The sequence below is a fragment of the Pecten maximus genome, chromosome 4 (genome assembly GCF_902652985.1).
Source record: "Pecten maximus chromosome 4, xPecMax1.1, whole genome shotgun sequence".
Lineage (NCBI taxonomy): Eukaryota > Metazoa > Mollusca > Bivalvia > Pectinida > Pectinidae > Pecten > Pecten maximus.
The window spans coordinates 14,562,365-14,576,447 of record NC_047018.1 but is presented as its reverse complement, the minus strand read 5'-3'; the positions used below and the strand labels follow the sequence as shown (position 1 = coordinate 14,576,447).

At 36.0% G+C, this 14,083-nt stretch overlaps 1 protein-coding gene across 1 annotated transcript; it reads left to right on the top strand.

Annotated features, from left to right (window-relative positions):
- Window positions 1-2,293: 2,293 nt before the first annotated feature.
- On the top strand, window positions 2,294-13,853 carry LOC117326397 (large neutral amino acids transporter small subunit 1-like). Its single transcript, XM_033883144.1, has 9 exons — window positions 2,294-2,495; window positions 2,919-3,143; window positions 5,380-5,505; window positions 6,406-6,508; window positions 6,755-6,799; window positions 8,500-8,623; window positions 10,142-10,245; window positions 11,587-11,683; window positions 13,830-13,853. Exons 1-9 carry the CDS (start codon window positions 2,297-2,299, stop codon window positions 13,851-13,853), a joined length of 1,047 nt encoding a protein of 348 aa, XP_033739035.1. The 5' UTR covers window positions 2,294-2,296.
- The last annotated feature ends 230 nt before the right edge of the window (window positions 13,854-14,083 follow it).

Genomic DNA, 14,083 nt, shown 5'->3' with positions numbered 1-14,083 from the left:
ATTTGGTAAATGATATAAAAGCTGTATGCTCAGTAGAGTGTGCATGTGCTTGTGTGTGTGCGAGTGCTGTGTGAGGTGTATATGTGTTTTAAAGTTCTAGTGAAGAAGGAATATGTGTACTGCTCCTTAGCTACTCTATGTATTACAAATGTAGTCTACTCATTCATAAAATAGATTAACTATTTCCATGTAAATATGTATTTTTTAAATCGTATATAACTTCCATACATTGTATCTTCTGTGTACTAGCCCAGGCTGTGTCCATACCAGATGTCATAGATAATGTATACCTAAAAGATACATACATTTTCAGAAAAAAGCGCAATCTACAAGACAATCTGATTATATCAATGAAAGAATAGTTGTATTTATTTAAATTTTCTAGTGATTTTATTCATATCCCTTCACATGGTGTTTTGTACTGCGGCCATATTGTGGCCATATATTAATACTACTGACACATGCGATTAAATTTCCATTCTCATTGTATTGGTACCCCTGTATCAGTTAAATAAGCCTATCAACGTTTGTACTGATTTAATGACACACATAGTTCAAGTAACATCTGTACACTTCATGTTTTAAAACAAACGCAGAGAACAAAATCAGACCAAGAAGCAGTCATGAACGCTCTGGAGTGAAGTTTGGTAAGTATGGCTCTCTGTGTCAATTTTGCATATTAAGTAGCGGCATTTCACTTAAGAGGATAATTATGCATGAAACTTGATATTGTTAAAAGAACACGCGTTATATTACACTTTCTCACAAACCGGATAAATTTATCCTCAGAATATCCTTTATATTATGGTACAGGTTACACAAACTCGTGGCTGTTGTATATGGCATTTCTTTAAATCTCGATAGCTATTTTTCCAAAATTATATATAAAGTAAATACTCGCTAAAGCTCGCGTGTTTTGTAACTTTTGAAAAAAAAAAGTGAAAGAAATATCAAAATAACAAATCGTTGTGTAACGTCTATATATAGCATTCAGGACAGACCATCCACGTGCTGTCTAGCCACTGATCAGCTGTCATGTAGATCTTTAATTGATCACTTTTCCCATGTCTACTTAGTACTATATAAACCTAAGTGTAAGTTAGTGATTCAGTCGGCACACAGAGAGATAAAGACTAAGGACCAAAGACGCCTGGCTTTTCGGTCCATTTTCAGGCCATCAAGGCAGAATGGCCATTTCATTCCATCATGTACACATATAAACACATTGTAAATACGACTTACTAAACATGTCAATAAACGAAGGACTAAAACACAATATTTATGTTTAATCAAGTATTGTTGGTTTTTAGGTTAAGAATTATATCGAGGTTTTTCCATTAATATTGATCATTGTAGCATGGCTAGAGTGAAAACGATGCCCTAGACAAAGACGGAGTAAGATCGAGTGCGTTTTTTTCAGTCGCGCTTTGTTTAGGAGTGATTTTGGGGTGACGCATCATGTGAACTCTTATGTATTGTGGCTCTTTAGGGCCACTTAGGGCCACATATCAAATATCGCATTCTCGCTTTCTCTACCTTAGGTCGAATAACACGACGGCGAGGGAGTAAAAACGTGAGAATGTGAAAACTCGTTGGCGAAGATCCGAAAACGCGATGGCGAAAAAGCGAGATTAATATCGCGATATTGTTCCCTCGCCGCCGCGTTTTCCCATTTTCGCGTTTTTTACCTAAGGAGATTATGCCTTAACGACCGTCCTCGATCCCTCGCGTAAGGAAGTCCACTTATTTTTTGGACGAACCTATATAGGAATATACAGTACGTTAAAGCCTAAAGTCACGTTCTTGCATTTTCGAACTTAGGTCGAAAACGCGACGACGGAGGAACGAAATCACAAGGGCGGGGGAGCGAAACCGCGACTGCGAGAGTGCGAGATTATTCTCCCGTTTTCGCTGTTGCGTTTTTGCATTCTCGCCGTTGAGTTTTGGCATTCGCGTTTTCGCTCACTCACGGTCGCATTTCCGCAGTCTCGCTTTTTCGGCCTATGGTTGCAAACACGAGAATGCGAGATTTGATATTTGGTCTAACGAGCCACCATAGTTCAGAACTAGTTTCCTGTTGGTCGGTAACCGATTATTGAATATACTGTTTTGGATTAGAACTGTATTTTTGAATACATAATTTTGACCAATCCGTTCGGCTATATTTTCCATCCGTATAAAACAGATTGTGAGAAGGCGTCAACACATCAAGTTCCGGTTGGGGAGACAATACAGTAATTATATTTGTAACTATTGTGCATTGTATTTGATTTACAGCACATTAGACGCATAAAGAATGACGATCCAGTTGAAGAAACAACTCGGACTTGTGGATGGCATCAGCTATGTTGCCGGAGCTATTATAGGGTCAGGGATCTTCATTAGTCCGTCCCCGGTTCTGGCTGGCAGTGGTGGCTCTACGGGACTGGCCCTCGTCATATGGGTCGTGTGTGGGCTAATAGCGATGGCAGAAGCGCTATGTTTCATGGAAATTGGTAAGAAAATGCATTTGCAAAAATGTTAATGGCTTGATATCGGTATCATCACTTTCTTTGCATTTCAAGCAGCACAGTTCATTATCCACTGTACATATCCACCGGGTATATTAACGAACACCAAACACACAAAATACTTCCTACATAATATTCGGAAAACAGAAATGATTAGACTATAGCATTCAACACATTTCCTCATAAACCTAAGCTATTTGAATTGTAAGATTTAGTAGTCTACATCAATCAAGGATCAAATCATTGACTCAAAAGCTGATAACATACCTATAAGTGGTTTAATGTTGAAACACTTTATGTGTGTCTCTATCTAGGTACTTCGTCCTTCTAGGTTGACGATCACCTTTAACCATATTACCGATAAAGATATGTCACCAAAGTATATACTATCGACTTATTTTCTTTCAGTGCAGAGAGTAAGAAAGTCAGGCGGAGTGTACACGTTTATCTTTGAAGCCTTTGGCGAGTCCTTGTCGTTCGTATTTCTATGGATGCATATCCTCGTATTGAGACCAATGTCTATGGCTCTAGGGGCCTTGGCCTCCGCAACCTACATATTACGACCTTTGTTCCCGGAGTGTTCTCACATGATCCCTGCTCCAGCCGTCAAACTCATCGGAACGTTGTTGATAAGTAAATAATGTTCACTGTATACCAAATGATAGTATACATGTTGATATGTATAAAAATGTGTAATTTATTGCATTCCTTTCATATTGTATTTAAGCTGAGGACATTTTATAGCTGCATACACTCTTGCCTCGTCGGAGACCCACGGTTGATTGTACTACACAACTTTAGCGTGGGTCTCCGACGATGACACTCTTATCGTATAGTTTAATGTACATATTTTCTGTGACTTACAAAAGACCGCCTGCAATATAAAACATATGTTACTAGTAGTCTGGATATAAAAACAACAACAAAGGGATACAACTTAACATTTTATAATCTATACGAAATAAAACAGTGTGTTTGTTTGATGGAAACATCATATTCAAACGTCCCACCCAGGGGGCGCTATGTTACATTTTATTCAAATCTAGCAACATGTTTTAAGTAAAATTTATTAATTGTATATTATTATTTGTATGCCTTGTTAAATTCTATCATGTAAATATTAATGTATGAATTGTATTAGAGGAAAAGGCGTTAATAATTTGAAAAACTTGTTCCTAATCCTCTGCTCAACTTGTGGGCAATTAATATGTTTAAATCAAACCTGTTGCTGGGAGTTGTACGAACCGCTGAAGAATCACCGAAAATCTGCGGCTGGATGTTTTAGGAAAGCTCATCAAACAAGTACTTGCGTAAAGCTTTGTAACAAACGCTCCAAACTTGTATAAAGCTCGATCTTCGTGACACATTCTCCAACCTTGCGGAAAGCTCGATCCTGTTGACACACTCTCCAAACTTGTTTACACCTCGATCTTCGTGACACACTCTCCAAACTTGTTTACACCTCGATCTTCGTGACACACTCGCCAAACATGTTTAAAGCTAGATCTTCGTGACACACTCTCCAAACTTGTATACAGCTCGATCTTCGTGACACACTTTCCAAACTTGTATACACCTCGATCTTCGTGACACACTCTCCAAACATGTATAAAGCTCCATCCTCCTTACACACTCTCCAAACTTGTTTACACCTCGATCTTCGTGACACACTCTCCAAACATGTATAAAGCTCGATCCTGCTGACACACTCTCCAAACTTGTTTACACCTCGATCTTCGTGACACACTCTCCAAACATGTATAAAGCTCGATCCTGCTTACACACTCTCCAAACTTGTTTACACCTCGATCTTCGTGACACACTCTCCAAACATGTATAAAGCTCGAACCTGCTGACACACTCTCCAAACTTGTTTACACCTCGATCTTCGTGACACACTCGCCAAAAATGTTTAAAGCTCGATCCTGCTGACACACTCTCCAAACTTGTTTACACCTCGATCTTCGTGACACACTCGCCAAACATGTTTAAAGCTCGATCCTGCTGACACACTCTCCAAACTTGTTTAAAGCTAGATCTTCGTGACACACTTTCCAAACTTGTTTACAACTCGATCTTCGTGACACACTCTCCAAACTTGTTTACACCTCGATCTTCGTGACACACTCTCCAAACATCTATAAAGCTCGATCCTGCTGACACACTCTCCAAACTTGTATACAGCTCGATCTTCGTGACACACTCGCCAAACATGTTTAAAGCTAGATCTTCGTGACACACTCTCCAAACTTGTTTAAAGCTAGATCTTCGTGACACACTTTCCAAACTTGTTTACACCTTGATCTTCGTGACACACTCTCCAAACATGTATAAAGCTCGATCCTGCTGACACGCTCTCCAAACTTGTTTACACCTCGATCTTCGTGACACACTCGCCAAACTTGTATAATGCTAGATCTTCGTGACACTCTCGCCAAACTTGTATAAACCTAGATCTTCGTGACACACTCGTCAAACTTGTATACAGCTAGCTAGATCTTCGTGACACTCTCGCCAAACTTGTATAAACCTAGATCTTCGTGACACACTCGTCAAACTTGTATACAGCTAGCTAGATTACGTTTAGCATATTGTTCGACAAACTAGACTAACGTGGGTATGGTCTTGTCGATAATGTCCCATCATTTATAGTCTATATCACAGGGTTGTATATCGCTCTCTTATAATCGGAAATGTTGAAGTGTAATGTTATAATTGTCCAATACAGACAACCAGTATAATACAAAAACCGGTCGTGAACGCTTCTATTCCTAGATGGTATTAATGATTCGACCAATGTCATTGTTATATATATTTATTGAAATACTAATTCTATGGAGCAATGTCTATTAAATGTTAATTATTTCAGTGCTATATGTCTTCATGAACTGCTACAGCATCAAGCGCTCAGCGGTACTACAAACATTTATTCTGGCATGCAAATTGATAGCCATCGGACTGATCGTTATATTCGGTCTGGTGTATATCGCCAAAGGTAGGCTATAAAACACCCCTCAATATCCGTCTTCTGATTTCTTAATTTGGTTTAACTTTCCTCGTTATCATTGAAATCCTGGTTCGGCTAATTCCTTCAATTTGGATATATCTACCAAGTTGACATCCTTTTGCAAAAGTTCTTACATATTCCTTGGTATTAGTTACTATTAATTGTTTATATACAAAATAAAATGCAAATATTTCGTTGATTTAACATGTCACCTTGATAGAAAATAATTATGTTGATTTAGCAAGTTACCTTGATAGAGAAAATTACGTTGATTTAATAAGTTACCTTTACAGAGAATAAATACGTTGATATTAACAAGTTACCTTGAAAGAGAATAACGCCAATATGTGCTACAGTCAATCAGTCATATAAAGTTTGACATGAGTTAACAAATAAGATGTTATCTATGATTTACGGAAGAATTTCTTTCAAACATATTCCTCGAGGTGGGGAATATAAATACGATCGGTCTAGTTTTTATGTTTGTGTTATTGATAGAAGGCATTGGAATCCATCACATGAAACTATCAATTTCCAGATATCATTTAATATCAAGAACTCACATTCCATATATATATATATATATATATATATATATATACAGACATTGATCAGCAAACTGTATTTAGTAGATAATTCTGATAGGTCCTAAACAATACAAATTCAAACATAATCAATATTAACAGAATATATCCTCTTATCTATTGCAGTCTTCATAAATCAAATATCGAGTGTTCAGTGCCAATATGAAAGTATGTTAATCTGTTTCTCGCTCTCGCATCGTGTCTGTTGAAAAGGCTATTATGCAAATAAGCATCCTGTTTTATCTGACTAAACATTGCTGGATTTACACTCATTTACAAATTTTGAATACATGATTATTTTCAGGAACTGATGAAGTGCATTTGAACAATCCTTTCAATGTCGAGAGCATTAGTATGAATGGGGTCATCTTTGCTGTTTACGTAGGGATTTTCGCCTATGGAGGAGGGTAAGCCACTCCCTGTGTTTTATCACTTGGGTAATATATTGTTGTGTCCAATCATCCATGTCTTCAGTTCCTGGCAGAAATAGTTCTACCAAAATAGGTTATAATGTTATACTGAAGTCTTCTTGTACGATCACGTACGATCTGTATTATTGTATAATATTAATTAAGGGTTATCCACTCAGATTTTATGATAATATATTTGAGGAATGGTCTCCTAATGTCAATATTTGTCTGTGTCATTTTCAGGGATTCCGCTTTATTTGCCTTTGAAGAATATGTATCTCCTAAAAGGTATGTAATTTGTTTTAACAAACATGTAACATTTGTTGTGTTTCTATTTAGGAATAATTCAAATCAATATATTTAAATCCCCCCCCCCCCCCCCCCCCCCCCTGCTACAGCTTAGTAAACTCTGACTGCGTTAAAATTAGCGTAAAGCAGTGGGAAAAAGGCTCAGCGGATTAATAACGTCAACTCTACGGCGCCATTTTCAAAGTACTGATCTACGCAATTTTAACGCTTTTTCATGTTACCCGACGTACAAAAAGCTAATGTCGATTGGGTGTTTTGTCAAAAACTTAACTGAAGATTGAGTTCATACCACCGTAAACGCAATAAAAACAACGTTCGATCCCTATGAAATACATTGTATGTAGTAAAACAATCTTGTATGAAAGGGATCATATATAGATCACTGGTCATGATGTCATTTTTAACTATTGCTTTTTAAGCTGAGAAAATAACGTAGATGGTAGCCTTAAGTGTTTTAGTGAATTGAATTATAAATTCTAAATTTACCATTTCTTGTAAAGTATTTTAATTACGTAGGCTTTAAAGCAATTAAGCCAGCAGCTAGGTAAAAGATATAAGAAATGTTTAAAAACAGAACTTGTATGCGTACCTAGAATGTATAACTTACACTGGAGAAGTAAAGTAACTAGTATGCATGGGAAGACGTACTACTCAAAGCTTCATAAAATTAAATTACACAGGAGGAAGTTTGACATAGATCGTGAATCACAGAGGAGACAAGAGAATATGGGCGTTTCTATGTTATCCTAGTGGAATCTTTACATCTCCGTTTTGGATTTTATCTTAATGTTTAAAAACTTACGTTTTGTAATCAGCGTGTTAGACAGCACTGGTTTGGCAGGACGGTGTTCCTCCAGACAGGTCAGAGATTGACCGTCGACACTGAAATGTTAAACAAGAAAAGCTTTAATGATAAAGAAATGGAGTTTGCCCTCTGTTATAAGAATTTCCGAAATCTATCAAACATTAACTCTGTTTACTTACGAAGCATGGTTAAACGATTTTGAATCCTTGGTTTTAAATCATTAGTATTAATTTCTGGTGATATGACTTCAGTTACAGGATGTATAATTTATTTTAGAACAACGGGTAACTATTGAATATTTGAATATGTATGAAACGTTAGTCATCTTTGTGGTATACAAGACTTTGTAGCCAACATTAACCAGTCCGACGATTTAAGTACTGTAAGATACACAAGTAACTCATTGCGAAGGTCGATAGTTCTCTACGGACATGATAATAGTTTTCTGACGTTTCAGTTACTTGTCATATAAACGTGTCGGTGTGGAATCGTAAACTCGTTGATGATGAAGATATAAGGCAGATGTATGAATAGGTTGATTACTGTGAATAATTAAGTTCCCATGGAAGCGCTTGTTTGATTACAGTATGTTTATATAAGTTGTTCAGGAATTTCTCTCGAAACATGTGCTTCGGAATTAAGTTAAGACATTGATTATTTTGTTCGAGGTTGTTTATGACATTAGGTATGCCTGGGTTGATGTGGTGTAAACAGATCCGCCAGCATCAGTATCTACTTCAAATGGCCTTGTGGTTATCAAATTTTGTGGCTTTATTCATTGCCGATATGAATGCATTCTGTGTGACAGATAAATAGAATCGCGTCCGTAAGTCATTACTACAGTAGTATAATAAATATTGTCTATACATTTCAGAAACATCCCACTTGCAATAGTGATCGGTCACATGATCCCCATCGTTGCCTATCTACTGGTCAATGTGGCGTACTATAGCGTCCTCACAACAGAGGAGATCACTTCCGGTCTGGCAGTCGCTGTGGTGAGATTAGGAAATATTCTGATAACTGTGATATCAATACTCTCGTTTTTTAATGCGTACTTTAAATTCTCAAACATTTTGATTATCTAAACCAATTCTTAGTACCATACATTGAAGTGAGAAATAAAAATAGTTTTCTATGCATGATTTTGTAACATATGTGACACATCCACATACATGTAATCTCGCGAAATAAATTCTTACCGTGTTAATACTACAATAACGTCGAACATGATAAAGAGTATCGCGGTAGGGGAACGTGTATATTATCAAAATTAAGAGTGTTGCGTTAGAAGACGTGTATTATATCATGATTAAGTGTGTTTAGTTTAGTTTGACATATTTTATTTGAAAAAAGGAAGAGTTGTATAGTTTACAAACGTCCGTTTCATAAGCATGTACAAAATAGTATTTACAGATAATAGCATTTGTGATACAATATAAAGATATATATATATAAGAAAACAACATTAATACATACGTTGACAAAACAATACACAATTCCGTATGCCTGTACCCACAATTTACATCAAATAATTTATTGAAATATATTAAGCAAATATGTTCAATGAACATGAATTAGTTATTAAAGTGAGTAACCCACACAATATACAATGTAACAAGTCAAATATTGGTATATAAGTAAGTTAGTAATACATAATAATCACATATCGTACTAATGTTTCAGTTTCCTGGTAGCTTGATCAATCGTGTCAAGGGCTCAGCTTCTGTGTTGGTCATATCAACTTTTGCCATGTCAACTGAGCCATCGGCACGATTGACCACGCTTCACACTGATTAAACAAATACCAACATATATCGTAGCTTTATATGTTTGTATATTATCTAAATATTGGACTGTCAAGCATATGTTTTCAATATATTTCGAAGTATATCAGAACCGTGAATTGTTTATAGGTGACAGTATACATAACTTAGTATGCCATAACATCATTGATGAAATGGATTAGTTATTAAATGTGTCGTGTTAGAAGACATGTATTGCATCAGGATTTAGTGTGTTGCGGTAGAGGACATGTATTGTATCATGATTACATGTGTTGTGTGAGAGGGCGTTTATTGTATCATGATTAAGAGTGTCGTGTTCGAGGACATATATTGTATCAAGATTAAGAGTTTCGCGTTAGAAGACATATATTATGATTGAATGTGTCAAGTTTGAGGACATTATTGTCTTATGATAAAATGCGTCGCGTTAGAGTACATGTATTGTATCAAGATTAAGAGTTTCGCGTTAGAGGACATGTATTATGATTAAATTGTCGCGTTACAGGACATGTATTGTATCATGAGTTAGTGTATCGCATTACAGGACATGTATTGTATCATGAGTTAGTGTATCGCGGCAAGTATCACGTAACACAATATTGAAGGGAAACATGTAACATGACTGGATCACGTTTTTACGGGAGGGACAATTTATGAAACAATGTCTCCAGATTGAGGACGTGTAATGTTGAATATCAGTCAACATTTGTGTCTACTGTTGGCTTTCAGACATTTGCTGAACAATGCATGGGCTTCCTTAAATGGGGGATTGTCGCGTGCATCGTATTATCAACGTCAGGAAATATAAACCAAAACTGTTTTACTTCAAGTCGGTATGTATTTTATAGTAATTGATAAAACCACTGCACGTGATACTAGAATGTTTATGATGTTTTATAGGATTTGTACAGTTATTTGATTATTCAATATGTTCGGTTTCTTTTCTCTTTCGGGCGGGGGGGGGGGGGGGGTACTTTCAGAGAGTGATGAATAATGGGATAATGTTACCAATTGCTCTCTCACAGCTGCCATGCATTATTAATATGGTATTATAGTTACTCATATTTTAACAAATGTCTTCATACTCGCTAATACCTTATAGATACACATGCCTTTGTAAGTATCTTAATAGTTACTCATGCCTTAATAAATATCTTTATAGTTACTCATACTTTAATACGTATCTTTATGGTCACTCATACTTAATTAAGTATCTTTATAGTTACTAATACCTTAATATATATCGTTATAGTTACTCATACTTTAATACGTATCACTTTAGTAAATATCTTCATAGTTACCCATACCTTTATAAGTATCTTTATAGTTATTCATACTTTAATAAGTATCTTTGTAGTTACTCATACTTTAATAAGTATCTTTATAGTTACTCATACTTTAATAAGTATCTTTATAGTTACTCATACTTTAATAAGTATCTTTATAGTTACTCATACTTTAATACGTATCTTTATAGTTACTCATACTTTAATAAGTATCTTTATAGTTACTCATACTTTAATACGTATCTTTATAGTTACTCATACTTTAATACATATCTTCATAGTTACTCATAATTTAATACGTATCTTTATAGTTACTCATACTTTAATACGTATCTTCATAGTTACTCATACTTTAATACGTATCTTTATAGTTACTCATACTTTAATAAGTATCTTTATAGTTACTCATACTTTAATAAGTATCTTTATAGTTACTCATACTTCAATAAGTATCTTTATAGTTACTCATACTTTAATACGTATCTTTATAGTTACTCATACTTTAATACGTATCTTCATAGTTACTCATACTTTAATACGTATCTTTATAGTTACTCATACTTTAATACGTATCTTCATAGTTACTCATACTTTAATATGTATCTTTATAGTTACTCATACTTTAATACGTATCTTTTTAGTTTCTCATACTTTAATACGTATATTTATAGTTACTCATACTTTAATAAGTATCTTTATAGTTACTCATACTTTAATAAGTATATTTATCATTACTCTTACTTTAATCGTTATATATAGTTACTCATACTAATTTAATAAGCAAGACAATTGAGGTTTCAATGTGATAATGCTATATGATGTTTTGAAGATTTATAATTGAATTATGATTGAAATAATGACTAAAGCAAACGTTTCCTTTATTTTAAGAATGATATACGTAGCGGCAAGGGAAAACCATTTCCCCCGATTTTTCTCTATGGTGAATGCGAACAGACGAACTCTTTTGCCAGCTATGATTACAATTGTAAGTTATCGAGATTTAACCTTCAACTACCTTGATGTCGTGAGTAGAAATGTCTCCCTTCTTCACATGGCGATCAAGTGGATTCAGGGGTTGGACAAATCGATCTCACATGGTAGAGGGGAGAAGCTAGCAGGCTCTATCACGCTACTCACAATACCCTAACATCATTTTGTTACGTTGCATATTATCGAGGCTTAAACCCTTACACTCTTACACTCGGGCCGAGATATCCCTGTCCAGGGAACAGGCTCTTAGAAGATTGTGTTATTCACAACCGCCTTGAATCCCACAATCTAATGATGTGAGGTCATGGAGATATATTATGAAGTCACATATAACTGGCACATTATGACGTCCTAAATGTTATGACGACACAATAAAGATAAGGCATATGACATATCATGTAATTTAGAATTTCACATTTCCTCCCATTTGGGAGTCTTGTATTCACAGTAGGGGTCCACTTCTCTTCAAGCAATTGCCGATATGTGCGGTATAGGGTCACTCAACACAAACAGCACAGCAATTCTTACATCCGACTCACAGTGCTTATATGCTTGTCTGCCCTACTGTTTCTCCCACACAGTAGGAAGTGTACCACAGTTAACTACAGTTAATATGCTGTATATGTTACTTCCAGTCTATATTTACACATGTCTTGAAGCTACACTCATTCATGATAGATGATCACAACGCGCGATTTGTTATAAAATGTACCCGGTTGCGGCACCGGCTAAAGGCTTATATTGGTCCCTTTACTCCCTTTTCTGTTGTTTCCAGAGTGCATTTCTGTGTCTCTGTTTTATTCTCTACTCTCATTCCTAGTCCGTAAGCTAATGCCTTTTTGTGTTTATAGGATGACACAAACTGTGTTGAAGGTATAGCTGTTGTCTTTTGGCTCGACATATAAATCCGTATGAATCTGACAGTCCTTAGATTGAGCCATGTGTCTAGAAATTCGATCCCTTCTTAATTTGTGCAGTCGACCAGTCCATATACCAAATCCATATCAAGGAAGTGCTTGTAAAAGTATAGCCTAAAATGATTCTGCATATAAGCACAGGCGAATTTCGACCTAGACGGTATCCAATCGTCACACCCTTGTTCTGCACATAGTGATGATCTCAAAACTGAAATTGTTATAATTCAATTTGTTAGGCATGATGTGTGGGAATAATTGGATTAGATCTTCTCTTTAGGGCTTCCTTACAAGCTTCTATGCCTTCTGCTCTAGATTCGAAGGATACAGCTTGCAAACATCCAGAGTATTTTTTCATTCTCGGGGATTGTCACCTTTATACTCTCCATCTTTGTGATGAAGTCTGTAGCATCTCGCAGGTAGCTGAGAGACTCTGTCACATACTGATCAAGATCAAATCCTGCGACCTTCGCTTATTTTCTTTGGCCATTCCGATGCCACATACAATCGTGCAATAAGGGATTCTTTTATTGTGTAACTTTAGATTACCTTTGAAAGATCCTGTCCTAATATGCCAAGGTACATGTATTAGATATTGCTTCATGTTATCCCTTCCCTGTTAATTTTATTCACCAGTTTTCCATGGCCTTCAATAAAGTTTGATTATAATCTGAATCCACGATCGTATATGTAGTGATCTTAGCCATTTCTTCTGGAAGTTCCCGGATATAAACTACCTTGTCCAAAATAACTATGCCCGATACTTGTCCGGAGGGATGAAATGCCTTCTGTTCATTCACAGTTTTGTTGGACTTCCTGGACCTTTTCATGCTATTGATCACATCATCATGTTTAATATATAAATCTAACCAAGCGTCCCTCCCTTTATTTGGAGTAAAGCTGCCACGCTTTTTTCAAGTTGAATCTTTCTTCCGGATAAAGTGCAAGATATCATCTTCATCTTGAAAGTATTCTTTGAGTCTCATCCTCCTCTCACACTCGTTAAAATCAGCAAGAACCTTCAACAGCTGATCTATCAGGAATGCACTTCAACCCTTCAGATAAAAGAGACAATTCCCGAAGTGTCAGTGTGTATGAAGACAATTTAGTCACCTCTCCATTCATACATACAATGCAATCTGCAACAAAACGTTTAGCTGTAATATTCACCTTTTTTTTTCGGATAACGTCTTCAGTTACTGTATGTAATATGTTCTGCTTCCACAGAACATGGTGAAACAAGACTGTTAGCACTTTTCAGTATCCTCCTCGACCTGTCCTGTCATATGCTCTCAAAACGCCTCCTTCTCCTTACGCTTATTTCAATTAATGAAAGAGTTGTCTCGGAGTTGTTACGCTGTTATTTATTTATGACAGAGTTGTCTCGGAGTTGTTACGCTGTTATTTATTTATGACAGAGTTGTCTCGGAGTTGTTACGCTGTTATTTATTTATGAAAGAGTTGTCTCGGAGTTGTTACGC

Bases quoted from the DNA above. Each gene is read 5' to 3' on its own strand.
- LOC117326397 (XM_033883144.1), top strand. From the start codon at position 2,297: ATGACGATCCAGTTGAAGAAACAACTCGGACTTGTGGATGGCATCAGC. The intron at 8,624-10,141 runs GTGAGATTAGGA...GTTGGCTTTCAG, and splicing joins CCGGTCTGGCAGTCGCTGTG to ACATTTGCTGAACAATGCAT. The intron at 11,684-13,829 runs GTAAGTTATCGA...CTGCTTCCACAG, and splicing joins TGCCAGCTATGATTACAATT to AACATGGTGAAACAAGACTG.